The 27,650-nt window shown below is 45.5% G+C and overlaps 1 protein-coding gene across 3 annotated transcripts in view; it reads left to right on the top strand.

Moving 5' to 3' along the window:
* Positions 1-27,650, top strand: part of LOC135915849 (uncharacterized) — a 124,434-nt gene that overhangs the window by 20,146 nt on the left and 76,638 nt on the right. Inside the window, exon 1 of one of the 3 annotated variants that reach the window (XM_065449054.1) lies at positions 3,189-3,355. The exons of 1 other annotated variant lie outside the window; for it this stretch is intronic. In XM_065449054.1, the coding sequence (XP_065305126.1) occupies positions 3,313-3,355 (43 nt within the window). In that variant the 5' untranslated portion in view covers positions 3,189-3,312. Of the gene's footprint in view, positions 1-3,188; positions 3,356-27,650 lie in introns of those variants that run through there. One more of the 3 variants, XM_065449049.1, reaches the window with a different exon arrangement.

The raw sequence follows: 27,650 nt of genomic DNA, 5'->3' as shown, positions 1-27,650 counted from the left end.
ACTAGATTTAAGATTTCGACTCAGCAGGCGTGACGTGACCACCGCTCAATTTTACAATTTCAACATCTAGCACAGTGAAAAATTAAAAATACAATCAGCGTTTCTTTTTAATTATAGCTACCTGGGCATTCAGATTTTCCTTGAAAAAAATGCTCGCCTTTTCAGATAAGCGATCTGAACGCCAAACTGCGCTTTTTAAGAACATCTTCACTATACCTAAATAAATAAATCGGCAAATCACGGTATACAAGGTGATCATTTTTAAGTTTTATGGAACTTTCGAAAATATCCTGTTGCAGATAACATAGTTCTAGTCCTTGAGCTGAATTATTCAGAGAGGTGGACATCAATTGCACGAGAAATTTATACATATATTCAACTAATTAGCAAAAATGACTAATTATGCTTTGAGTTAATTATATTATGGCACAGAATGCAGTTTACGAATTACGCATTGTAGCCGGTTAGTTTAGAAGGCGTATTCACTTGGAAATAATTTCCAGATTGAAGCCAGTTTGGAGAAATGCACTGCCAAGCTTGCCCTAAAAATGCGCTGTTTTTCCACTTAGTTTTTTTAAAGAAAGCCCTTTTTCATGCATTCAAGCACGAAATTAACTGGAACGCCCATGTATTTCATTCAACACTTCGGGAAATGGTATCTCGAAACTGGTGTCATCCTCGAAATTCATTCCAAGTGAATACGTCTTGGATGCTCACCGCCTACAATTCGCAAATTGCAATATGTGCAGTAAAGTAATTTACTAAGAAGTTCATCAGTGAATTTTTAAGGCGGAAGCCTTAACTGGCTTGTTGTAATGGCTCATACCCGAAAAAAGCAGTGTCTAGTCGAATGGTTCAAAAATGTCATCATCACGTCGAGTGCATAAACAAAAGTTAACGAGTGGTACAAAAAATATCTTCATTAGCAATGGCTCATATACCCGAAAAGAAAAACACAACATAATCTGGAATGACTCATACCCGCGTAAGCAAGCAAAGACTTAATGGCTGAATATGAATGAAAACACTAAAGAAAAAGAACGGAGGAAAGAATGAAAAGAAACACCAACACCAGAAATGGCTCACAGCCGCCCCCCCCACCCCCCCCCCTCCTCATATGAAAGCAAACACGGAATGGCTGAATATGAAAGAATGAACTAATAAACGAAAGGATGAAAGAAAACGAAATAAAGAACGGACGAAATAACAGAGGAAGAAAGAGTTAAAGAAGAAAAGACGGAAATAAAGAAAGAACGAAAGACATAACGAAATAACCTTCAGGAAGTGCATTAGATGCTCGCATGTGTCGTTGAGGAAATCGACTTACAGCGCCGATATGTTCACTTTGTAATGCAGCTCGTTGTATGTTGCAAGCAGTCTGACCCCTCCGATCAGATCCCTTTATGCATTACCACGCCTGCAGCAGGCTTTCGCCTTCAGGTGTTACAGGAGTGTAACATGCTGCTGATTTTTATTACTTAGTTGAATATTCCCACCCAGACCGAGATTATCTTTTCAGAGCCGTTGATTGACTTTGTTTAGAGGAACCACCCTGACAATTTTGACATCAATTCTAGCATTTTGTGACGTGTGCTTACTCTGAGCCATCCGCCACTTTCGGTACCATCTTTCGGTCACACCGACTACGCCGACAGATTTTCGCGTAATGGGCCATAAAATCCTTTCGCATTAAAATCAAATATAGTTAGCGAATGCTTCCGGAGCTGTTTTAAAGTAATTTTTCCATACAGCTGGTGACTCGGTCGCCTACGGGGACATGCGATAGCCCTTCGCAGCGGTTCAATCTTCGTGAATTCTCTTTGATGTCTTTATGACAGGTGAGCTGCGAACCACAGCATCGCTGAGGCTTCCCTGGCGGAGCTTTCGTAGGCAGAGAAGCCGACGAAGCAGCTCTGCCCACGTGATACTTCATGCCCCGTCACGTCGACTGCAGCGCCGGCCTTCCAGTGGTATCTGAAAGGCAGCATTCTAGGCAGCATTCTGTGTTTTACTGTATGGTCTTCTTGCATCGCTCATTGTCCTATGACTCGACCACCAAAAAACATGAAATAAACATTCATGTTTGAGAGTTGATTCCCTGTGTTTTCCTTCTCCCCTATTTTCCCTCTACCTCACATTTTTAGGTCTTCCACATTTGTCTAATCTGTACTGTGTATAACTTCTTATGTGCAGCAGTATGAAGGATCCGTAGCTGTTTCTGTGTAGTATAGTAAACATTGGTTTGATTGATTGATTGATTGATTGATTGATTGACTGATTGATTTTAACGTTCTGGAAGATCGAAATAGTAGTATAGCCAGCTGTTCCAACCCCACCGTGACGAAGTTTCGTTATGTTAGCAGTGTGTTCAATGGGGCTGGTTGGTTCATCTTTAGAATAAAAACAGGAATAGCGCAACACAGGACGAGGGAGTAAAGTGCACAGGACAAAGTGCTGTTATGTTATTTTCACTATATAAAAGAATGCACTGGCGTTCTGCTGAGCGTAAGCGTAAAAATGAAGGCCCAAGTGTCAGTTTTTTAATTTCCCGTTGACACCCCGACGCCAGTACGTCAGTGCGACGTCACGGATTTCAAAGTACCTTTTCGTATTTTAGCCGTGTGGGCTCCTCGAAAGTTCCCGAAACTCACCCTGTTCGTTACAATGCAGTTCGTCTTTAGCACTAAAGAACGAACTAGGCTGGCCTATAATAGACGCTGTCAAAATACATGACGTCGCGGCGAGCTGGTGCGGCAACTTCAAGGCGGCGTCGCTACCTGTATTTCGTTTTTGTGCTTTTCCTGGCTTACCAAGCGTGTTCTCGCGATAAGAGAGGTGTGTTTGGTATTGTGGAAGCGTACTTCACGAATACAGAAGAAATATCTTTTTTTCTCTTTAGCGGCCTTTTAAGGTTTTGAACCTGAACGGAGAAGGCGTATTATACGTCATGCAGGTGAACGACTACGTAATGGCCTTAGGCGCGCATTGCAGCTATTACCCACGTGTAAAATGGCTGCATGTCTTCCTCCTCATACCGATCCTCTTACGGTCCCTGCCTAACTAGGGACACAATGCGTTCTCACGGTGCGTTATGGGACGGATGTGATCGGAGATACGCGAACTGCTTGTTGTGATAAAAGCGACCGTCGGAAGCGAGCGAAATACGAACAGCGAAGAGGTGTGCGCGGGAACGCGTCCTGCGCAGGCGGCCCAACGTATCGGCTGTCAGGTCGGCGAGAGCTCTGGGAACGGCCAGACAACAAGGTTCAGACGGTCTGCGCATCGCGAAGCACCCAGGTGTGCCTTCCCAAGATGCCCACCACCGACGGCGATAGGGCGGCGATGAGCACCCATGGTATGGTCGTATGATTTCCATCTGCCACTACTCAGTATTTGTTCTTCTTTTAAGGCACAGCTGTTATCGGGAGCGCCGGCCTTCTTGGCACCTCTAGGGCAAAACCAAGCAGACAGGGTACGCAAGGGGGCGGTAGGGTGCGCAGGGAAATAGGTAGCAGCCTCGCAATCTCGGCTGGCAACGTCACCAACAGGCAAAGTAAAAAAAAATTGCCAAGTTCCGTTCCCACTTTCTGTCTGTACTACCGTAGAAGTTGTGCCGAGGTCAACGAGATTCGCGTGAAAAGTTGGTTTGTTTTAAGCCATATTAGTAAACGAACATTACAGCGAAGTAACTTCCCACTCAGAGCAGCAAGACAAACGTGATGCGACACCACTGCGCTCAGGTAATGGGGAACGTCACGCTCATTTCGTGAAACAGTTCTCAGTACTTCGGCATCTGTGAAATCATCCACTGGTTGCTCAATATGTCTTACGTGGAGGCTGTTAATTAAATTTCGACCGGAGTTTTGCCAAAGTCTGTTGCCACTTTGTGGACCCAAGATGTTGGATCGCTCTCACTGCAGCCAGTCATGGATTCCTTTTGATTGCCCACATGCTTTTAATCTCGGTTTATAGATCGATGATGAGAGTATCTTTAATTCTTCCGTTACTTTTTTCATTATTTTATTATTTCGATTAGGGCTTGCCATATGGCGCAATGTTTGACACGTGTTATATTTTTGCTGTAAGACCTGTGTTGTGCATGAATTCAAGATGTATTTTGTGGTATCGGTTGTCATGTACCCACCGATCTGTACAACAAAGGCCCGCTTGCAGAAGGTGGCGGGAGCATTTCGCATATAAGCCTGGTAATCCATGTTATAAGTTCCAGGCGTCTGGTTCCGTCCCTGGCAAGGGACATTTTGATATGTTGCATCCAGTGGAAAGTGCCGCTAGATCGGAGCACAGGTATCAGCTTGTTTAAGGGCTACCCAGGCTCGCGGCTTCCAAAGCACTATACTTCCGCCGCCCTGATCAGAAGAGGGAGCACCAAGGAGGTGGGTGAGCGGGGGAGGGGGGAGGATATTTACGGGCATGGAGTAGGCTGAGGGATCGAGGAAAAAATGAGTCAGTTCATGCATAGCGACTTCCTTATCCTCTGCGTCTCTTTCAGCATTTGTTTTAACAAGTACGGAGCTATGGAACACGAATCAAAACAGGCTGTCTACTGCCCTATAAAGTGCACGGTTGCCTCAGTCCAGTAGCGACTTTTCAATGAAGCGAACGCGCGTTGAGAAACGGACACTCCTGTTAGTGCGACGTCCGTGGCCAGTAGTGTGCAAGAGGGGAGAACTCTTTCTCCGACCCCTGTTCTGTTCGGCTGCCGATGCTCATGAATAATCAATTAACAAATACCCACTGCGCGGACGGGTGCCGCTTTTCTTCGCTGTAAATCTTCCCGCGCACGAGGACCAGCCGTCACCGCGAATAATAGTCAAACATTCAAGTCTGTAGCCACATTGGCGATAAGTGCCGAGAGCGCTTGAAGCGGAAAGAAAAGCCCAACTTTGGAGGAGGGGCGAGGGGTGGGGGGGAGAGAAAGTGAAACAGTTCAGCAGTTTTAGAGAACTTGTATACGGGAGTCGCGCAGCCTGCATGTGAAATGTGGAGTTCTATTTTAACTGCCACCATCTGTAAAACGTGATCCTATGCTTTTCCGATGCCTCCTTTTCTTTTCAGAATCCCCTCAAAGAATAACTTGCTTGCGCGATGTCGTCTGGTGTCTCAGCTAAAATTTCACAAACAAGGTGAAGTTTTCGGGAATTGCGGAGGTGTTGGTATAGGCGCTTGTGGCAGCGGTGAACTGGACATAAGCGCGGTATTAAGTGAAACTAAATACCCAACCCGTGCAGCTGGTCCTTCGTCGTAAGTCGCGTACCTACCTGCGGGCTGTAGTATGCATATTACTTTAAACGCGAAATGCCTCTTTGCCCAATCGTGCACCGTTTGTCGCTGAGAGACGTTAGGAATCAAGTCAAAGTCATTAATTTCCAACAGAATTCATGCGTTCTCCATAAAGTAGCTGCTTCGTTCACCGGCGCCACCGGGGATTAAACACAGGCTTCTAAAATCAGATGTACGCAGATCAGTTGGGCGCTGTTAGCATTCACTTCAGTGCTGTCTCCAGACGTTTCACCTAACTACAAACTGGCGGCTCTTTATACAAGTGTCTATTGACTGCAAAGGTCCCAGAAACCTGGAAGAACGCAAACATTATACTAATCCACAAAAATGGAGGCGTTAAAGAATTGAAAAATTATAGGCCCATTACCTTACTCCTAGTATTATATAAAACATTTGCCAAAATAATCTCCAATAGAATAAAGGCAACACTGGACTTTAGTAAACCAAGGGAACAGGCTGGCTTAAGGAAGGGATACTCTACAACGGATCACATCCATGTCATTAATCAGGTTATCGAGAAATTCGCAGAGTACAATAAGCCTCTCTATATGGCTTTCGTAGATTACGAATAAGCATTTGATTCAGTAGAGATACCAGCAGTCATAGAAGCATTGCATAATCAAGGACTGCAGAACGCTTACGTAAATACCTTGGAAAATATCTACAGAGGTTCTACAGCTACCTTAATTCTACGCAAGAAAAGCAGGAAGACACCTATAAAGAAAGGGAACAGACATGGAGACACAATTTCTCCAATGCTATTCACTTGGTGCTTGGAAGAAGTATTCAAGCTATTAAACTGCGAAGGCTTAGGTGTAAATATCGACGGCGAATATCTCAGCAACCTTCGGTTTGCCGATGATATTATTCTATTCAGCAAAAATGCAGACGAGTTACAACAAATGATTGAGTACTTTAACAGAGAGAATGTAAGAGTGGGATTGATGATTAATATGGAGAAAACAAAGATAATTATGAATAGCCGGGCAAAGGAACAAGAGTTCAGGATCCCCATTCAGCCTCTAGATTCAGTGAAGGAGCACGTTTATCAATGTGAATTAGTCATAGGGAACCCTGATCATGAGAAGGAAATTCATAGAAGAATAAAAATGGGTTGGATTGCATACGGCAGACATTGTCAGCTCTTGACTGGAACTTTACCATTATCATTGAAAACGAAGGTGTACAATCAGTGCATTTTGCCAGTGCTGGCATATGGGGCAGAGACTTGAAGACTGACAAAGAAGCTTGAGAACAAGTTAAGGACCACGCAAAAAGTGATGGAAAGAAGATTGCTAGGCATAACGTTAAGAGACAGAAAGAGAGAGATTTGGATCAGAGAGCAAACTTGGGGGCAGGTCATGTAATGCGCCGGTTAGATAACCGTTGTACCACTAGGGTTACAGAATGGGTACCAAGAGAAGGGAAACGCACTCGAGGACGACAGAAGAGGACGGTGGAGCGATGAAATTAGGAAATTCGCGCGAGCTAGTTGGAAACAGTTGGCGCAGGACAGGAGTAATTGGAGATCGCAGGGAGAGGCCTTCGTCCTGCAGTGGACATAAAACAGGCTGATGATGATGATGATGATGATGATGATGATGATGATGATGATGATGACATGAACATATTCCTTCATAAAAGCAAATCTTCCCTTTCACGCGACAAATGTTATTATATACGTGTGCAGCTACACTTAATTATGAAAAACTTACGAAAAACAATAGAACTTTGCCAAACACACAGTTCAGCCCATACTTCACACCAATGATGACAGTCAATCAGGAAGTGAACCCTATTTGTGCGCCAGAGGTATCAAATTGTATCTAAGGTTGGCTGACGCGACAAAAATTCAACATCTTGAAATCCTCGAAGGTTCCGGAAAGTGGCATGAGCGTTTGGCAAAACTTCGAAGCCTAACAGACTCTGTGTAGGCCTCGGAGAGTGGTGAAGTGCGCGCGCGCGTTTCGGAAGAGGTTGGCTCAGGCGGATCTAGATTTACAAGACATGCCAGCACGTTCAACCCCCGGCAGCCGCCTTTCAGCGAGAGTCTAGGAAAGTTACACTCAACAGGCACGTCATTCAGCCCGTCACCGCGTCATCATTCAAGAACAGGCGAAAAAGGCAACGCGCAGAATGAGAAAGATGAGGTCGCAAGCCAACGGGCTATGAGCCATCCAGCATTTTTTTTTCTTTTACGCTGTGTTATCTTTTTTTTGGGGGGGGGGGGGGCGAAGAGCAGCTGGGGAGCCTGATCTACGAGAACGTGTTTATTGAGTTACGTAAATATAGTGCTGGGCAGAGATTAGCATATAGGCCTTCAAAGAGGACCGTCTTCAGAGTCTCCTGGAGTGCCTCTCAAGCTTGTGTTGTGTAGGCTACACGTCTAGGTGGCACTGGCTGTTAGCTGATATATGTAGCATATTTCATACCTTGTTGGCCCGCCCACTCTTTCAACACAATACCATTAAACGAATGTGCTAAGCTTTGCCATTAACAGATGAACTTAACATCACTTATTAACCTTAGCAAAGACACGGACAAAGACCCTCTTGAATGTGCTGCGCCCGCTCGGGAACATCATGCCGATACACCATGAATGTCGCTGTTGTGCTTAGTCTTTTCACAACACAAGACTACTAAAGTGGGGACTATAAATATAATACATGTCAATGGATACGTCTTGTTTTTGGAGAGAATGAGAGTCTCGATAAGCTTTGTTGGCCTAAGCTCTAAGGCGTTGTGGCCAAATGAGTGCTATAATCGGCGTACAGCACAGCAGGCTCGGCTTGCCAACGCTACCAGATTGGTGTGCCTACCCTCATGAGTGGCAAAAACATCACTCTCCTGAACCACTATTGCGCGGGATAATTGACCCAACCGCGAGAGGGTCCCAACACTGCCGCTCCCAGGGGTGTATGTCATCGCATATATCGAAAGGCTGGCGGCACAATCGTCATTGTCTTGCACTGCTCTCGTGCGCGAAAACCGTCCCCAACCGTGAGATAGTCCCAGCACTTCCTTTCTCAGGAGTGACGAGAGAAAGAGAGTGATCGTGATGAGAGAGAGGCGCACACCGGGAACGTTGCGGCGAGGGTAAGAAACAGGAGCGCTTCCTTTCCTCCCGCCGCCGTTGTCTCCCACAGAATGAAGCATCAACGGCCAAGCGGTGAAGAGTAACCTGCATGAAGCAGCCGGAAAATAATCGCTGAAAATTCTCTCGCTGCTAATCTCCGACTAGCCACGTAGACTGCAAAAGTGGCAGTGGCCTTGGTATGAGAATTAAAAAAAAAAAGAGTGGTCCGCGTAAAAAAGAAACTCCTCGAATGTAGCCATGCTCTCAGTGGCATTAACTGGTCCAGTGAACAGCTGTTATGGTTTCTTTTTTTGCTTTTTACATAAATTAAGAACATTAGCCTTGCGCGTATAAGATTTACCTGCCTACATTGACGAGAGTGATTACGCTGCACACAACTAGTAATTGAGGATAGCAATGAAACCAACAAAAATAATTTTGCTCGCAGTCTTTGTGACAAAATATACAACCAATTCTGTTAAAATTAAGAAAAACCGAGCCTTGCAGCTTAAACTGGAGAAAAAAAGCCTTTTTCTAAATGAAGTAAACTTTGTAGTTCCCGTACAAATAATTTTTTTTCTTAGTAAAAATAGAAACTTTTGTTTTTGTGTTGTTTTTCCGTTGCTTTTCACCATGTATGTCTGTGTTGCACATAATCACTGTGTCCATTCTTTGATGGCAGTGCTTGAAATTGTAGCATTTGAATCACTTCGACATGTTACGCTGTATGTGCATATACTCCTCCTGAATACTACTACATGACCTGCGGGTATTCGGAGATACTTCAAGAGTGGTTGATGCCAGGTATGCATTCCGCACATGGCATCGCGAAAATGGTATACATTTGGTTTTCAGTTATACAAATAGAACGTGTGCGTAAGAAAAACAATCTTTTTCCGGCTTTACATAATAACGGATGAAACGTTCGTGAAATACACGACGGGGCAGAATTCCCTTCTTTTATGTGTATTACGCACCCATCGTTTAAAGGGGAGCGACTTTATGTTTTATTGTGTGTATTATCGCAGCATTTTGCCCGTCAACTAATAGACCTTTAATGAAATGAGCATTCTTAGGGCACTTCAGCCACTTTTCGGGGCTATCTATCTATTTATCTGTTTGTATAACTGAGGGAAAATGAGACATCCACTCAATTGTAGCAATTGCTACAAAGTAAACCAATGCGGGGTCCTCAAAAGAAAAGCTTCGCAGTTGAAGAAAAATTCGTCCTGGTCCGGGACTCGAAACCGGGACCGCCGCCGCCTTTCCGGGGCAGCCGGCTTACCATCTGAGCTAACCAGGCGGCTCGCAGACGGTAGGGCAAAGTCGAATTTGTCAACAACTTGAAGCAAAGGCAAGAGTTTGGCGTAATAGTTCTGCGGAAACCTCTCTCTAACCATTTAAACGCCAATTTGGGTCGTTTGTAAGTATACATAGTCTTATAGGTGGAGCACCGCGGCTGGAACCGCGTTCGAAACCAACCGCTGCCCCATCGTGGGTCACCCGGTAGGGTGTTTATGCGCACTTCATCAGTTAACAGGTTTCAAGCCAACTTGCGTTACCACCGTATATGCCACTGAGCTTATGCGCCGCGCTTCAGTGAACCTCTTTGACTCCAACTTGAGTCACCGGGTATGTGTCGCTGTACGCTCTGATCTTCATTGAATCTCTTTGACGCCATCTTGGGTCACTATGTGCCGCTTAATATGTGCTGCTTTTCAATTGGAAATAAATAATCGAAAGCGCATCATTGATATTCAGACAAACTTCTCTTAATGTATATTCACACAAGCGCTACGCGCGGATTTCGCGGAGCCACCGCTGATCGACCCAGCGGGATTAGAGGGAAGCACAAAAGAGGATCCCGACGGCACACACGCCTCATACACGAGGCGCCACTATGGTGGCACTAGGGTGTGTCGCTACTTTGCTTCATTGCTAATCGCATTTATGTCGACATTCATCGTGAGATGCGTCTGCCGCTATATTTTACAACGTATGCCCCGACTTATCGTCTTAAATTACCCCTACGAAATGCACGATTGAAATGCTAAAAGCCAGTCTCCTAACAATTTCCCAAATAAGTTCTTGCTAACCTCAAGGCTAATTCCCAGACGCATTTCCCCGAAACCCTTGGCTGACAGCGAAGCTGTAGCGTCTCGTGCCACGGCTCTCCGTATACAGCTGCCTGGACGCTAACAGGGCCCTTCTGTAGGGTTATTGCTCTTTCGAGTTGCCCAACGAACGCCTAATGGAGCGGCCGGTTGCGACACCGGGCGCTGTCTGGATGAGCTGCATGTTCTTGTTTTACCAAAATCCAACATGGGGGGTCTATCTCTGCATCCTTCGGCGCTTTATAACATTGTCGGCGGTAACCGCTAGATGTTTTAGCCAGCACGCTGCGCGAAGCGCCATTTTTAGCTCTTCAGATGGAAAGGAGACGGGAGGAGTGCTTGCTTCGCGCAGCGATTTTGTATTCTGAAGAAAAACGAGCGAGGGGAATGTTTTTGTCTGCCGCCCAAGACAGCCCACGCGGTGTCAGCGTCTGCGTGCTCGTTATCCTTACTTTATTTTATTTCGTATTTTTGGCTTGAAGAAGCGTAACTATTACGAAAGCTATCTTTAGCTTTCCATTCAAAGCATGTTGATGTGACTGGAAGCGAGTTTAATTTCCTCAGCGCAGCTAGTGGATCCCACAGTCACTTTAAACTTTTCTTACTTTATTTTTATGGTGATTACTGTTCGCAGCCTAGGACAAGACACATAACACATTGGAACAGTTAAACACAGGTGTATACAGTGATATAACACAGGTGTATGCAGTTAAAAGTCAAGCACTAACTCGCTGACAAGGAAATATTTGCACTACTTTACTCCTTTGCCAAGTGGTCGAATTTCTGTTAGTCTCGGTGCCCGTCACTGTACTCGTTCACAGCCTATGTACGAAGCAATGTGTCGATCTGCGTATCGTTCCGCTTTTCACTTTTGTTGAGTATAATGGAGCAGCTTCAAGGAGTAAGCAGTAGTTGAAACTCCAAGACCAGCGCAATTGCTGAAGGTAAGCGTACTGCATTTACAGTGATGCCGTTGAGCATTTGAAGCGATCTGGCATAGGGCATAGAGGTATACATACCAAACGCGTAATATGCAAGCAGCATCGTTTCAGAGAAATCTTGCGCCGCTAATTTTGACGAGAATGCGTTAGAAACGTTCTTGTAAATTCATTGCTCCCCGCTTTTAAAAAGGCGGTGATAGCCGAGAAAAACACTCGTTTTCTCTTATAAATGACACAAGAACTTCACAATGCGTACATTTCAATTTATGATGTGTAATTACACCATGCGCCCTCTAAAGTTGGTAAATAAAACGATTTAGTGCGCTTTTGAATTTATTGTACTAGAGTACTGGCATTATCGCGCCTGTCATAATCTCCATCGCTAATATGAAACTCGTGCAGTAAAAAAATTCTCATATTGTGTCGAATCTCCTGTTTTTAAATATTCATCGGCAGTAGTCACTGTAAAACGTGGTGTACACTGTGAAAGGATATAGACCTGGGTCACATACGCAACTCCTGAAGCACATCTTTTGGGTCGTGCTTAGTTGTCATCATGTCCAGAGCAGAACGAAGGCCTGATCCAGCGATGTCGAGTTGTCCCTTGTCGAGCGTCAGTCGAGTCCATTCTATACGCCCGCGAATTTCCTCTCGTCACACTATCTAGACCTCTGCAGCACGTCGACTGCGTTCCATTTCCCTCGCCATTCATTGTGTTACTTTATCACCGGAATCCGAGCATTTATTCTAGTAACTTTGATGGTGGATGTCGTGTTTACCCCTGCATTGGGGTCGCTGAAATGTCGCAGCAAGATAGCGTTTTTCTGTCCGCATCTCTCAATAGAGCCCTCGGCATCGAGCACCGAGCTGCTGCAGAGACGTGGACTACTATACCGCTGCCCCTTGGCTGCCAAATGTCCCAACTGATCAGGCAAACTACGATGTCAAATGTTTTATCGAACCATGCAGACCCTCCGAAAACGAAACAGCATCCCGTCGCGAGACATGAGGAAAAATAAAGAGCAATGGTAAAACCTAAACGCAAAACTAATACGCGAAAACCCGTTAGCTGCTCCATACATTATACGTGGTTACTTGGGTGATTATTTGATTGTTTCTTAGAGAAATCTTACAGAAAGCTTACGAAGGGAAGCGTCTACAAGGTGCTTGCCTTGTAATGAAAATCTACGGCATGGTAATAAGAAATGCTCTTTATAGTTTCATTTCCATTACAAGCAATATCACTTAGGGGACGGAGCCAAACCAGCTAGGTTTGTGTAGAGATACAGCAACGGTATTGGGCAACGCATTGTCTCAAGTGAAACTTGGAAATTTTGTTTGGTACGCTGCCTGCTGCTCCACGAGAATCAAAGCTTCGGAAAATCAGAGATGGAGAAAACAGATGATTTTGCCATGAAATCGGTTGACGAGAAATGTGTTTGTTCTCTTTACAAAATTTGCGAAAAGAAGTTTCGCTGGGAACCCGCGTCATAGAAGAACGAGTGCAAGTTCCACGTATCGGAATATTCAGATCTCGTCTCAGCCACTCTGAGCGCACAAGCGCGCGCGCGCGCGCGTATGTGTGGACACACACACAGACGCACACACACATACACACGCGCGCGCGCGCGCACACACACACACACGCACACGCACACAAACACGCACACAAACACACACACACACACACACACAAACACACACACAAACACACACACACACGCACGCACGCATCTACAAAAAAACGTTATTGTGCTAGAACTGTTCGTAAGAGCAGACAGCAGCCTGCCATACTGTCAGACACTAACCAGAAGCTACTTAGTCTCTTAGTCGCTTCTGTTTTAAAGCGATTTTTCCAATTTTCCTGTGGCCAAAAACGGTGCGCTTAAACCGATGTCATTGCGTCGACGCACACTTCTCACACATTGCAAAAAGTACACCACTTATGAGGAATTAATTTGACTGAGCTGCAACGTAAGTTCAGTGGCACGAAATGCGTACGCACTCTCGCTGGGAATTGGCCATTTAGTGCTTTTCTTCCACAGTTATGCGCCCGTATCTACAAAAAAAAAAGTTGGTAAACCACAACTGTTCCTGTGAGCAACAGTTGTGGCTTACCAACTTTTTTTTTGTGAATATCGTGCACATCATGTGGCGAGGTTGCCACACTAATTCATATATTATGGGAGTGTCGGGAATTAACAAACAAGTCGGGCAGTGCCGACCCCTCCGTGTCTTCCACCGCCAGCCTCCGGTCGCGCTGGAAGACCACACTGCTCAGCTCGAACCTGACAGCACAACTCTGGGCCGTCCAGCGAGCCGAGGAACCCGCTTCGAGACAAGGTCTCGGAACCGCGTTCGCGGCGGGTGCCTACACCCACTAAAAAGACGCCGGACTCAAATCTTATTGATTTGAAAATAATGTTTACGCTCACCTGTGAGCAAATACTAGCCAGTCGGGATGTTTGACACATTATTAGAGAAGGTGGCCAGCCAATAGAAAGTAGCACTTACGAAAGAACAACTTGCTGAATTCGGCTCCTAGCTGGTTAGTTGAAAGCGCTTCGTTGAATTTCAATAACGCTTATACCATCATTCCTTGACGCGTTGTAGACAAGTAGTTCTTGGTAAGTCTGTGCCCGCATACATACAAACACAAGGTTCACTCACTGCTCCAGTTAGCAAGCCTTGATATTATGACCCCGCCAGAAAGTTCACGCGGCACGTGTGAGCCAGCGCAAGAAAAAAAGGTGCCGCGAGGAAAGTGATATGTCTATATCTGAGTACCGTCACGAGCAAAACTTTCTCACCGCCGAGAAGTGACAGGCTGAGCGCAGTAAATCGCTATTTTTGCTCACCGTCTTCCTTCTCGAGAGAGCACACGCGTGAGGGCCGCGCTGGGAAGCAAAAGCGCAAAGAACACAACTTCTGCTCCGGAGCACGTCGCGAGAAAATGGTCGACCGACCGGCAAGCAGTAGAACATCGCCGAAGCACCAGCGTTCGGCGTGCACAGCTCGCCGGCCACTTGTATATAAACAGTGGCGGTCAGTTTGACTCGGTCTCGCTCGCGAGAAGTTTATTACCGCTGAAGAGGAGAGGCGTTGCTGCCACGTCCGAGCTGTTTGTTTTCGTCCATGTCCCCGTGACAAGACCGCACAGATGGTGCTCGCCTTGCTCACTCCGTTCCTTCTTTCGCTTGTCTTTTCTTTTTTGAGGGGGGGGGGGGGGAGGGAGGGATGAGTAGGCATGACCCGTATCACTCGCAGTGTGCACGCTGTTATTTACGACATTTGTATCGCTTGCGGAATGAACACATTCGTTAACAGCGCTGAGTCCAGCCAGAGATGCAGCGCAATACACAAAAACGCCGGGCTTTCTCAAAAAAACTCTAAAGGTGGCCCTGATGCGTGACTGACGGGGAATATAGCTTGGCGCAGCATTCGCGAAGATTTTCGTTCGTAAGTTCTCCTTGCCAGTGGCCAGCTGCCTTTGGTAATAATATATACAATGTCACGGTTGGCTGACTTGTGTTCTCGCGAACAGTTCTGACGTAAGAGGCTTTTTGTGAATACGGGCTTTGGCTCTTGGCGCCTTGGCTCTTAATCACATATATTTGTAACTTTTACGCAAAATATAGAGCTCCGCCCTCGCGATCCTCAGCGATATTTTTTGATTCTATAAATCCGCCTTTTATCTAGACTTTAATAACGATTGCGAGAATGATTTTCGTCTCTTGTAGCTTACGTTGGGACTAAAGCCCCTGCATCCACGTGCCACCGTCAACCAGGTTAAGTGCCGCCAACCTATCCTCCTCCTCCACGCGTCTGTCCCACTCACCCCCTTAGCTTCCGCCGTCAAACGGAACGTACGTAGTTTCGGCTTCCTGTTCCGAGTGGAAGTGACGCTATGTTTTTTAGCGTTGTTTACTTTCGCGTTGATGGAGCGGCTTTAATTGCGCCAGCTACGGTTTAAACTGTTAATGCAATTCCATCCAAGAACCACCGCCTATTTTAAACGGTGGTCTGGTCCTGTTCGCTGCTTCGCGTCAACGTGCGACGGCTTGTGCCACGAGAGACAACGTACAGTGGAATGTAGTGCCTGGGTGCTCGGAGACCACTGCCGTTTTCCGCGCATTTGGAAAACAGCGACCGCGAACTACTACTTCAGCGGAATACAACAGCTTGTCCCCTTTGCATTCTTCTTATGGTGACCGCCACAGCTCTAGAATCTGCAAGCACAGCGAAAGGGGACGACAGGCAAAGCGTTCGAGCGCAGCGTACGCACAACAAGCGCGCAGATGCACACGGATGACGCTCGGTGGAGTGGCTAGAGCATGGTGTAAGACCATGGGCTAGAGCTAGAGCTACTCAGATTAGCACCGGCTGCTAAGCACGCGCGGACGTCTCACCATCGGCAGTAAAAGCGGAAATTCCTGCAGCGCAACTCCAGGAAGCGGAAACGCCGGAACCGGAAATTTTGAAACCGGAAATACCGGAACCGGATTTGGTGTGAAGGGAAAAGGCGGCGCACATCAAAGGTTGTCACTGCTTAAAAAAGCGGCGGTCGCGCGCGGATGGAGGGGCTTTAGTTGGGCCGGGATGGAAAGAACAAAAACTGCACGCCTCACCTCTATTTTTATGCAAGTGGGGTGGAATTCACAAAGCTTTTCGTTCGTAAGTGCCCTCTGCCAATGGCCAGCAGGCTTCTCTAAAGGTGTGACTCACATCAGGATTGACTCAAGTTTTCTCACCATCACCACCACCACCACCACCACCACCAACTTGTTCTCAAGCTTCTTTGTCAGTCTCCAAGTCTCTGCCCCATATGTCAGCACTGGCAAAATCTACTGATTGTACACCTTCCTTTTCAATGATAATGTTAAGCTTCCAGTAAGGAGCTGACAGTGTCCGCCGTATGCGCTCCAACCTTTTTTTATTCTTCTGTAAATGATCATGATCAGGGTTCCCTGTGAGTAATTCACCTAGGTGAACGTACTCCTTCACATACTCTAGAAGCTGACTGGCGATCCTGAACTCTTGTTCCTTTGCCCGGCTATTGATCATTATCTTTGTCTTCTGCATATTAGTCTTCAACCCCACTCTTGTACTCTCTCTGTTAAGTTCCTTAATGATTTGTTTTAACTCGTCTGCAGTGTTGCTGAACAGGACAATGTCATCTGCAAACCAACGGTCGCTAAGATATCGTCGTTGATCCTCACTCCTAAGCCTTTCCAGTTTAATAGTTTGAATACATCTGAATAGCAATGGAGAGATTGTGTCTCCTTGTCTGACCCCTTCCATTATAGGTATCTTCCTGCCTTTCTTGTGGAAAATTAAGGTAGCTATGTAATCTCTGTAGATATTTTCCGAGATATTTACTTTAGCTTCCTGTAGTCCTTGATTACGTAATGCCTCTATGACTGCTGGTATCTCTACTGAACCAATTGCCTTTTAATAATCTATGAAAGCCACATAGAGGGAGAGAGAGAGAGAGAGGGGGGAGGGAGGGAGGGAGGGAGGGAGGGAGGGAGGGAGGGAGGGAGGGAGGGAGGGAGGGAGGGAGGGAGGGAGAATAATGCATAGAAAGGCAGGGAGGCTCACCAGAGGTAGTTCCAGTTGGCTACCCTGCATGGAGGGAGGGGTTGAGGCTGATTGTACTCTGCGGATTTCTCGATTACCTGATTAATGACATGGATGTGACCCATTGTAGAGTATCCCTTCCTGAAGCCAGCCTGATCACTTGGTTGACTGAAGTCGAGTGTTGCCCTTATTCTATTGGAAATTATCTTGGTGAATATATTATACAATACTGGGAGTAATCTAATGGGCTATAATTTTTCAATTCTTTAGCGTCTCCCTTTTTGTGGGTTAGTATAATGGTGGCATTCTTCCAGTTCTCTGGGACCCTTCGAGTCGATAGACAGTTCGTATAAAGGGCCGCCAGTTTTTCAAGCATGATATGTCCTCCATCTTTGATTAAATCTATTGTATTCCATCTTATCTTGCCACTTTTCCCCGTTTCATCTCTTGCAAGGTCCTTCTAACTTCATCGCTAGTTATAGAATGAGTCTCTGTAACCTGTTCATTACTACTTCGAATGGAGGTATCGTGGCTCCACTGGTTACTGTATCTCCACTGGTTACTGGCTCCGCTACCTGTACTATGTCTTCGAGGCTGCTGAGGATATTACCTTGCTTATTCTTCAGTGCATACATGTTGGTTTGTCCTATACCAAGTTTTGTTCTCACTGACTGCATGCTGGGTCCATTCTCTACTGCTTCCTCAGTCTCTCTCACGTTATACTTTCGAATATTTCTTATTTTCTCCTTGTTGATAAGGTTTGACAGTTCCGCGAAATCAATCTCTTGAGTTAGACACTTTCATTCTTTGTCGCTATTTTTTAATTGTCTTTTGTTACTTTGGAGAGCTTACCTACCTACTTACCTCCACTTGAATTGCTGCTTCTGAAGCCAGCCTAGTAATGGTTTCATTCATTACCTCGATCAGTGTCATCATCTCTCGATTCTTAGGCTGCGTATTTGTTTGCAAGTACCAGCCTGAATTGGTCTGCTTTTACCCTAACTGTGTCTAGGTTGGCCTGTTTCTTCCTGGCCAATTTCACTCTTTCTCTCTTCAAATTAAGGTGAATCCTAGATCTCACTAACCTAGCCTGGCTTTTAATACCCGTCAGGACACTCTATTGGGTGTAGTGTACGTCCCTGACAAACGTCAAGTTTGTCCTTGATTTGTTTTGAGCATTTTTACCGTCGTTTTTATTATTTTATTTTAACTTTGAGATTTTGCTCCCTCATAGGTCTGCGGATTATTATTTTTCCGAATGCTTTTGGGGCTATGATTCTCCATGAGAGATGAAACGACGAAAAGACGTCTAAACGTTTCTAATTGCTCAAAATTGTTGCTGTTGTACAATTCGCTGCCATCTTCCGCGCTGCTAGCCTCAGCCTTCTATTACATTGCTCATAGTTTCAATTCAGCTCTAAGTCAAAGCGACGTAGTGTTTGTATACACCCACGGTTTTGCTCATCCTGTGGCCTACGGTGTGAGCGAACGTGTGCGTACGAAGGACGGCAACCCTGTCTGTGCTATGAAGCGGGACATGGGTACTGTGACGTATAGAAAAATGGGCAAGAGGAGAATGAGGAAATCAAGGTAAGGAGATCAACCAGACGCACCTCCGCCATTATATGGCGTTATAAAGCCTTACTTTACAACGGCCTTATCTGGACCCTTATAAGGCAGTATACGTTAGAGCACTGCACGGGCCCGGGCTCGGGATGCGTAAGCTATCTCTATTGTGGGCCTGGGCCGGGCTCAGGCCAAGGAGCTTTGGGCTCGGCTTGGGCCCGGGCCTCGGTCAGGCCCGTAATAGGCCGGGTATGCTATTGGTGACTTTTGAATGCTGCCTACTATAGGTAGGAAATACATTATTTCGTCGGCGTTAGGTGGAGTGATTAGGCGTGGTTTCTTCAGGCGGGCCAGCTGGCGCGTTCCGAAAATTGCAACACTAGTGTATGAGATCTGCCAAGTCTAACACGAGGTAGAAAATTGTAATCTGCGAGAATGTCCGCTTTCGTGACATTCCTTTGTATTCTTTCCAGCCCTACACCGGCTTGCCAGGAGTGAAAAAGAGGCATCGCGCCTCAACTTGCTGGACTAAGTCTATGTCGTACTTGCATCGCGCTGAATACCCGACGTGCTGAAATAAAACCGACAGAGTCCACGTTCCCTTATATTACGAAACACAGCACTAAAGTTGATGCCTGAAAAGTCAACTATTGGAATCAACCGCCATTGAAATGATGCGTGTATATAATAAAGCAACAAATATTGCTTGTTCCTCGGTAAAAGTGGTTCCATATGAGGGTTACCGCTGCGCGTCATCAATATATATTTTATAGAACTATAAATGTCAAGCCAAGTTTATTCGTTGGAGTTCTGGTATTGTACGTTTCAATGGTTTTTTTTAACACAATATTCAGATTCGGTTGCCGATTGTACACATGAATAATGCCTTATTCCTTCGATATACATGGTGTTTCACGTAACTTGTGCCAAGGATTTTAAAAAAGCGGTAAGCCGCAGCTGAATAAAGCCAACCGCATATGGTTTGCCGTCATGTGGAGTTTTTTAGGGTATTTTTACATTCCGCTTAATTAGTAAGTAACTAAAATTAATTATGCTACATTTTTAATATTCGCTCTTGGGCCAAGTGCGTTTTGTTGCGTTGTAGAAGGGGTTCAGAAACAGCCGATCCAATTTTTTCTGGCAAGGTACAATTTTCTTTCGGCGTTTAAATAAAACCACGTGACTGCACTCATGCGCTATCGTATTGCAGCGCTCTCAACCATGCGTCTAGCCTATCACGTATCAGGAACGAGGGCGCTTCCTTTCCGTGTGCCACCGCCAAAGATGCTGACGCACTGTGAAGCCGATGCCTCAGACAATCGTCTGCAGAACGTCTATAGACAAAAGTGTATAGGGTTATGCAGTTCTACTTTTGTAGACTGAAATGTACAAAATGTCTATAAGCAAATGTCTATAGACTATCTATAGACATTTGTATATAGACATTCCATAGACTTCAGTCTACAAAACTAGAACTGTATGCAGCAGTTCTACCTTTGTAGACTAAAATCTATAAAATGTCTATAGACTATCTATAGACATTTGCCTATAGACATCCACACGCGTCAGTGAACTTGCCGCAATTTTCTTCTTTCCTTCCCTCCTCTCTCTCCCTGTGATCTTTGCTTTCCTCTTTCCCATTCCCCCGGTGTAGGGTAGCCAACCGGACGTTATTCTGGTTAACCTCCCTGCCTTCTTCTTTTCTCTTTCCTCCTAGACATCCCATAGACTTAAGTGTACGAAAATAGAGCTATGCAAAGTTTTACTTTTGTAGATTGAAGTCTACAAAATGTCTATAAGCACATGTATATAGACTATCTATAGACATTTGTCTATGGACATTCTATAGGCGTCAATCTACAAAAGGAAAACTGCATATTCTTATACACTTTTCTCTATAGACATTCTCCAGACATTTGTCTACAAACATGAATTTTCATTAATCTACAGAAAGGGTATAGAGTTTCCGTAGACTTACACATTTTTTAGATTAGTATACAAGAAGTGTAAGGTCATAAGTCCATAGACTGTCTGTAGACAATTCCTGCAGATCAGTCTATTGTTAATCCATAGACTTTAGCCTTACACTATTTGTCGATTATTGTCAATACGAGCTACCATAATTTCAGTGAACCTTTTCAACGAAGAATAATGTAAAAAAGACGGTGCAGCAAGATCCGAATTTAAGACTTATGGTGTTCAGCCATCAGAGATCTGACCTGCAGGTCTTTTTATAATAGTATATCTTGCACCACGTTCTTTTTAAATTTAATTTTAAAATTGTTAAATCTTAAATTTAATTTTTAATTTAGATTAAATTTAAAAAACTCTTTTTATTGCACGATATACTAATCTTATTAAAATGCAGGACTTATGCTATGATCGAAAGAGACTATTTACAGATTTACAGACTACATCCCCTTGGCAAGCAAGTCCGCCAGGCCGGCCTTGACTTTCGTGTCATATGTACCAAAGATGCTGCAAATAAGTAGATGCAACAATGTGAGGCAAAAATAACAATTTCGTATTCTTTGTTCATTAAGCAGCTTCATATATTTACTCAAACCATTTAAGTCAATGCTCAATGCGGTTTAAGTATGACTAATGGCTGCTTTTGAATACAAATCAGAACTATTATGCAATGTTTCATTTTATGGCATGATGAACAATTAAACAGCCCCAACTGCTGCTGGTGCTACACCAACAGTATGTTTTTTTTAAAGACAAGTTCATATATGACACATCATTGTAATTATCCAAAATGATCTCTATATCAGTTGCTGAAACAAGGTTACCGAGTTGGACTGTCTGTGCATTTTTGGCTGGTAATTAAATATGCCCGCGCAGAGGGATATGCTCAGAAGAGTGACTGGAGTATTCACAGTATCATGCCAAAGAATGTAATTTATTTTGCTTAATACGCATTTAAATGTCTTTCTCATACTTTTAAATGAATGGGTAATTGGCGATAACTTTAACAGACGGCAGATGGATTGATTGTATTGATATGGTCACTTAGTTTTTTACAGGTAATGAGGACTCTTGGGCATGCTAACATGTTTGCAAGTTAGGTATACCACATGAGCACATGAAATACTACGCGAGCACTTTGTCTCATGGCACGACAAATATGCACCTCCTAGGAAGAGAAAACTGAAACTGTAGTTCGAATAAATGCTATTACAGTAAGTTGTTTAAGGTGCTCTCAAAGATGAAAAATTTTTCTAGGGTTTCCAGGTCCAGGACGTTTAATTAACGCAAAGAAACAACAACAATTTGAGTAAGAAATTCCGTGTCAGTATGCTTGACTGTCACTTTTCCGTGAATACATGGGACCAATTTGCCTAAACGTTTTATGAGGTGAAACGTTTAAAAAATATATTTACCAGAGAGATTCTCCGGAAACTTTGTATGACATATAACAAGACAGCATACCTATGTGGTCATTTTAAAATTTCCCCATCGTTTTCCAAGCCTTCCCTGGCTGTTTTCATGAAGATTTTCTGGCAATCTATGAAGCCCGCAGCTTAAGTGCAATAAAAAAATATTGTGGTTTAATGCTTGCCAAGTACTACCAGTCCATAATATTTAGATAAAAGAAATAACACGTCATGCACTTGAAATTCAGTATCAGATTCCACTGAATTGAATCCCCCCCCCCCCCCGCTGGAGCCGCGGGGGGGTGAGCTCTGTGCTGGAATGTTGAACCGTTATGTGGTTCATCTACGGTTCAGTGCAGCAGTTTAACGTGCACTTTAACGTGTGTTCTGATGAGGCTGGTAAATTTATGGAAATGTTATCGCTGATCATTGTGGTGATGTTGACTGATTAGCCTTGATATCTATGATATGCCACTTGCGATATGACAGACAGCGTAGTTAGAGGCTCCAGGCTTTGACGCCACAAACCTAGAGTTACTACTGGTCTACAAAATTCAAGTATACGCGCCTTTGTGCATTTCGCCTCCGTCGGAATGCGGCCGCCTGATCCTGCAAAAAGAACTCTTGACTTGCTGCGAGGCATGATCGTGTTTTATCAGCTGACGAGAAGCCAAGAAGAAGCGGTGAACGATGATACTACGCCAAAGTGCGATAGGAACCAAAACTTGCACGTGCGGATGTTACATAGTGAAGTTTTCTGTCATGATCTGGAAGTGTCCGTAGCCACGGCTTCTTTCTGCAGTTCTCTTTTGTGGCTGCTTTCATAGCTCTCCGTGCCCTGGACAGGGATCTTATGTGAAGGAAGGGCGCGTTTTGTCGCCGGTTGGGAGTCGACGACATCGTCGACCAGCCCCTTAGACGGTGACGGCTGCCGAAGGGGCTGATATTGAGCCTATGCGCAGCATTAGAACCGCACTGAAATTCTGTCCAGTGCGATCACATACCTTACCAATGAAGATACTTGTGCTGGTCGCCTTGCCTTGAGGCCATATATATGTACTATTTATTATGCAGCTTTTTTTTCCTTTTCCTTTCATGAAGTAGTGTCGAAAAAGGACATTTAGTCGTTTTGTAGTAAGGCGGTGGCGGTGGTGGGGATGTTGCTACACCTAGGGTTCGCCGGCAGTAGCTCCGCCTGAGCATGTTTTTCTGCGCCAAATATCCCACGATGTGTCCATCAGTCCTGTCACTCGCAAAAATCTGAGAAAAATGCGTGACACTTCCACTGCCATTCTTTCGATGGCGGTACGGTGAACGGGTGAGCGTGGTTGCGCTCGTCGGGGCTGTAGCCGACACCCGAAAAAGGAAACTGTCGAACAGGGGTGTGTAGTGATTTTCCGTGCGAATATAAACTCAACTACAGATACAGGAAGTGCGACCATGCTATCAGTTGACCGAGCTTCCTTTATTATCGTTTAATCCGAGCTTTGCTTTTTCCTCGCTGTCATACGACGCCGCAAGTTAGTTTGCACCCGTACCTTAGAGTAAGAACATTTTGGCCAAGAAATTGTGTACGAACAGCGCAGCTTAGTGCATTCCGCCCCCGATCTTTTAAACGGTACAACGCTCCCGATAACTTATCCCGGATTTGCAGGCAGGCCAACCGATACAGCAAAAAAAAAAAAAAAACAAAGCGCCATGACCAGAAACCCGCCCGTATGTACGTGACATACTCCAAGATAGTTGTTTATTAAATCCCTCTATCATGTGGCCGGAGCTATATCGGCCAGACGGACCGACATGCTAATGATAGAATACGGAAACGTGAAAGCTCGCTTAAGGGGGCACCTGTTGCCACCTGTCAAGCCATGTGCGCACGTGTAAATGCTTTCCAGACTCTGGCAAAAACTCAAGAACACAGACATGTCAAGAAAAAAGAACGCACGATAGTTTTTGCGGCGTTTTCTATCCATAAATACGGTGATAATGGTCATATATACGTGAGTGAACAATCTATGTATTTGCTTATTCAGAAAAAGTTGTCATAGCTTGAATACGAATTGTAAAGGTGCTACAAGAGCGTCCAAGAAGACCCTGACGGACTACAAGAAAAGATCGTGCAGAGAGCAATAAGTGTTTTTGATGATGATGATGATGATGATGATGATGACGACAATGATGATGATGACGATGACGATGATGATGATGATTGTAAAGGTGTTATGTAAATTATAAACGTGTCATGCTATCGTACTTTTGGCTATGAGCTGATATATGTAGTTTTTTTTTAATAAGCAAGGAACCAGTCTTAGATGGCGCTCATGTCTGTCATCTCCCTCGTCCCGTTCAATAACGCTATTCATTCGCATAAGCATGTTACACAATCCAGTTCTGTAAATAAAGAATAACAGCGCAGCGGTCTCCCTACCCGATGTAGCTTTAGTTTATTTGAGCATACGACAGGTAGGGCGCAAAAAAACTTATTGCGGAAGTTCGCGGGACGACAAGTATCCACAATGCTGTTATTAAGGCCAGCATTTCATCCGCACGAACAATTTTACACTCACTCACTCACTCACTCACTCACTCACTCACTCACTCACTCACTCACTCACTCACTCACTCACTCACTCACTCACTCACTCACTCACTCACTCACTCACTCACTCACTCACTCACTCACTCACTCACCCACTCACTCACTCACTCGCTCAACAGGCAACGCGTGTGTGAAGCCGAACTCTAGCCTTGCTGAGAGGAAGGCACAACAGCTTGCCTCACGCCGGAAAGGTGAGAGTTGAAGAGCTGTGATATACGTAGTTACTGATCGTCTGCAAACTAGCGGAAACATATGGTTACGATCTTACGGAACACCAGCTACTAACTGCGCACTAACGAGTTTCTCTCTGCGTACATCACGCGCACAGTCAGCTCTTGCCTACAGTCAGGACGAGGTCTTCTTTTCCCCTAATTTCTGAGGAGGTCTGGCTCACGCCCCTTTCTCGAAATAAAGCGTGTTTATGACTGCAAAGAGAGTTGTGGAAACAATGGGTCACTCCTTTGCGCGAGACAGGGATAACGGGAATGGACGCAGTATACAACACACGGTGAGCAATTAACTGCCTTGTGACTGAGATCATCCAGTGTCTCTCGCGAACACGTCGTACGTCGTGCCGGCTTCCGGAACGAGGTCAAGGTGCGCGCCTTCCTTGCCGCGCGGCGGTCCGGCGCAGAGCACTTGTTTGGACAAGGTGGACTCTTGAGCCCCTGCGCGCGTTTCGGCGAGGTAGGCAGGGATAATTGCGCTGCTGTCAGCTGCGATCGCCGCTGCGCGACGTCGTGGCTCGGGACCTAACCTTGACGGCCTCACCTCGTTAGGGAGGCTCGAGCTGGCTGTGGGCGCATGGGCACCGATTACGCGCGCGTTCTCCCAAAGCGCCCTCCGCCCTTTCCCTATAATCTTGTGCGCACCAGGTGCACTTCACTGCGGCGGCAGTATACGCGGGGGGAGGGGGAGTCCACTTCTTAGTGGGGCAGTCCGCATGGGAATAGAGAAAGGGGATTAAGGCGCGGGCGACGAAATGGGAAGAAGCAGCGCCAGCAAAAGTAGACGTGGTGGACAAAGTATACGGAACACGGATGTTGTCGAAGAGTCCGGATTGCCGCGCACAACATACGGGTTGCGGGGAATTAAACAGTGTGAAAAGGTGGACGCACGCGCGAATGGAAATCGCACTTTAGACTCTAAATACATGCGCTGGCGGCGAATGCACTCGTGGGCTCAATTATTTCCGCACTCTATACTGTATCTCAGCAGTTCCTTGCAGCATTATGGAAAGTGCTGAACTCCTTAGTCAATAAGAAAGATGCGCTAATGCAACAAATGTTTTGACCCAGTAACCAAAAGCCACGTTTACATGAATGCTAGCGCGGAGTTTCGCCTCAAATGCACGCTTTCTCAGCAGTTGCTTGCAGCCTGCTTAGCCAACAGTAGGTCCGAATGCTCCTCCAAATATGTTCATTCGCGCCGTAGTCACTAGTTGGCGTTGACACGCAACCTCCTTGATCACGTACCGTACTAGAGCGGAGTAGTAAATGAACGATGCAGAGAACAACTAGGCTTTTCAAGCGTTCCAAATCGTCAAAGCATCACCAGCGCTAATGAAGGGGCGCAATCTGCTAAGTTGAAATCAAACCACTTTTACGGCTCGGCATCGTTTATGTAGGCTTACCAGCGTCAAACCAAACAGCTGATCTCAATGATAACGACCAAACACACCTAATGCTTTCCTCTTGTTACATAGTTACGACACACGTGGCATGTCTTACTGTATACGACAGCACGCCGTTCGAAGGTTGGAACATGAATCTTTATTGCTTCCGTCTCGGAGCGTATATATACGAAACTGAGAGGGGGAAAGGGGAAAGGGAGAACAAGGGAAGAATATCAAACGATAAACGCACGTGCCATCAGCGCTTGCAAGGCAGTCTGATTGCGGCTGACGTCCCTTTGCAACACCCCTGAACGTGAGATGAGTCTAAGCGGTGGCTGATTTCATCATTTACGTCTTGCTGTAAGGGTGGAACACAAGTGACAAGCGCGAATTCGGTTTGGAGCGGGAGGCCCCAGCTTTATGGGCACTGCATTGTTGCTATACGTAGGCAAGGTTACCGACTCTTAGTAACCGCCACAATAGAGATTTTAGCGCGTCTGGTATTGGAGCAAACGCATACGAACTGGGCGTTTTACCGGAGGGGCGGAGGCGTAACCGAGAGCGACCTGCACGGGGCAAGCTCAACGGCGGCGCAGAGCTCAACCCGACAAACACAGAGCTAACGTCGCAGTAACCGAGTGTATTCTACTTCGCTGCTGGTGTAAATTTTCGACAACGGCCTGATCGTGTTGCTGCCAAAAATTTGCACTAGCAGCAAAGTAAAACAAACTTGCTTACTGCAATATTAGCTGTGTTTATCTGGTTGGTCTCGGCGCCACCAGGCTGCTGCACCGTGCAGGAAGCTCTAGGCCGCTCACGTTTATGCCTACGCTCCTCCGGTAAGACGCCCGCCCAGTCCGTCTGTTTTTACCGGAATACCAGACAAACCAAAACTCCCTAATAATTCGAGGTGCACGACGTTCATGTGTAGAGGGCCTAACGTATAACGTATCGCTGTACGTATCATGTATCAAGTAAAGTCTAATCTCTCTAATCGTGGCAATAACCAAACAATTCTATCCGGATATTGCCTGCTTCCACCTCGTACCTTCGGCAGTGCTGCAAGTTACTTGTGAGATACAGTTTTAGAAACGCTTAACGACCGATGCCTTGATTGCGTACGGAAACTATCGGATAGCATAACTGGAGTCTATGCTAACTTAACGATAAAAAAAAGCATGAAACAGTATCTCGAGAAGCAAGAATCGGAGCATGCGAAAACGTATAAATTAAGGCACAGGGGTAGTATAAATAATGCGCAGTTATCAGGTCATCCTTAATTTGCACAAGATTTTCAGTGAATACGACGAAAGTGCTCGTTTTAGACATTTGAGTCTTCCGCTAAAAAACTCTGTAGACGTTTTCTTCGGGGAGAGCGAGAATCTCCTCTCCGGATTCTGCAGCGGGACTACAAAGGCACGCCCGACAGCTTCTGCGATGCTCTTGCGTTAGGGTTCACGTGCAATTAGCACAGCCAA

The sequence above is a fragment of the Dermacentor albipictus genome, chromosome 1, assembly GCF_038994185.2.
Source record: "Dermacentor albipictus isolate Rhodes 1998 colony chromosome 1, USDA_Dalb.pri_finalv2, whole genome shotgun sequence".
Classification (NCBI taxonomy): Eukaryota; Metazoa; Arthropoda; class Arachnida; order Ixodida; family Ixodidae; genus Dermacentor; species Dermacentor albipictus.
This window is presented reverse-complemented; position numbering and strand designations above follow the sequence as displayed.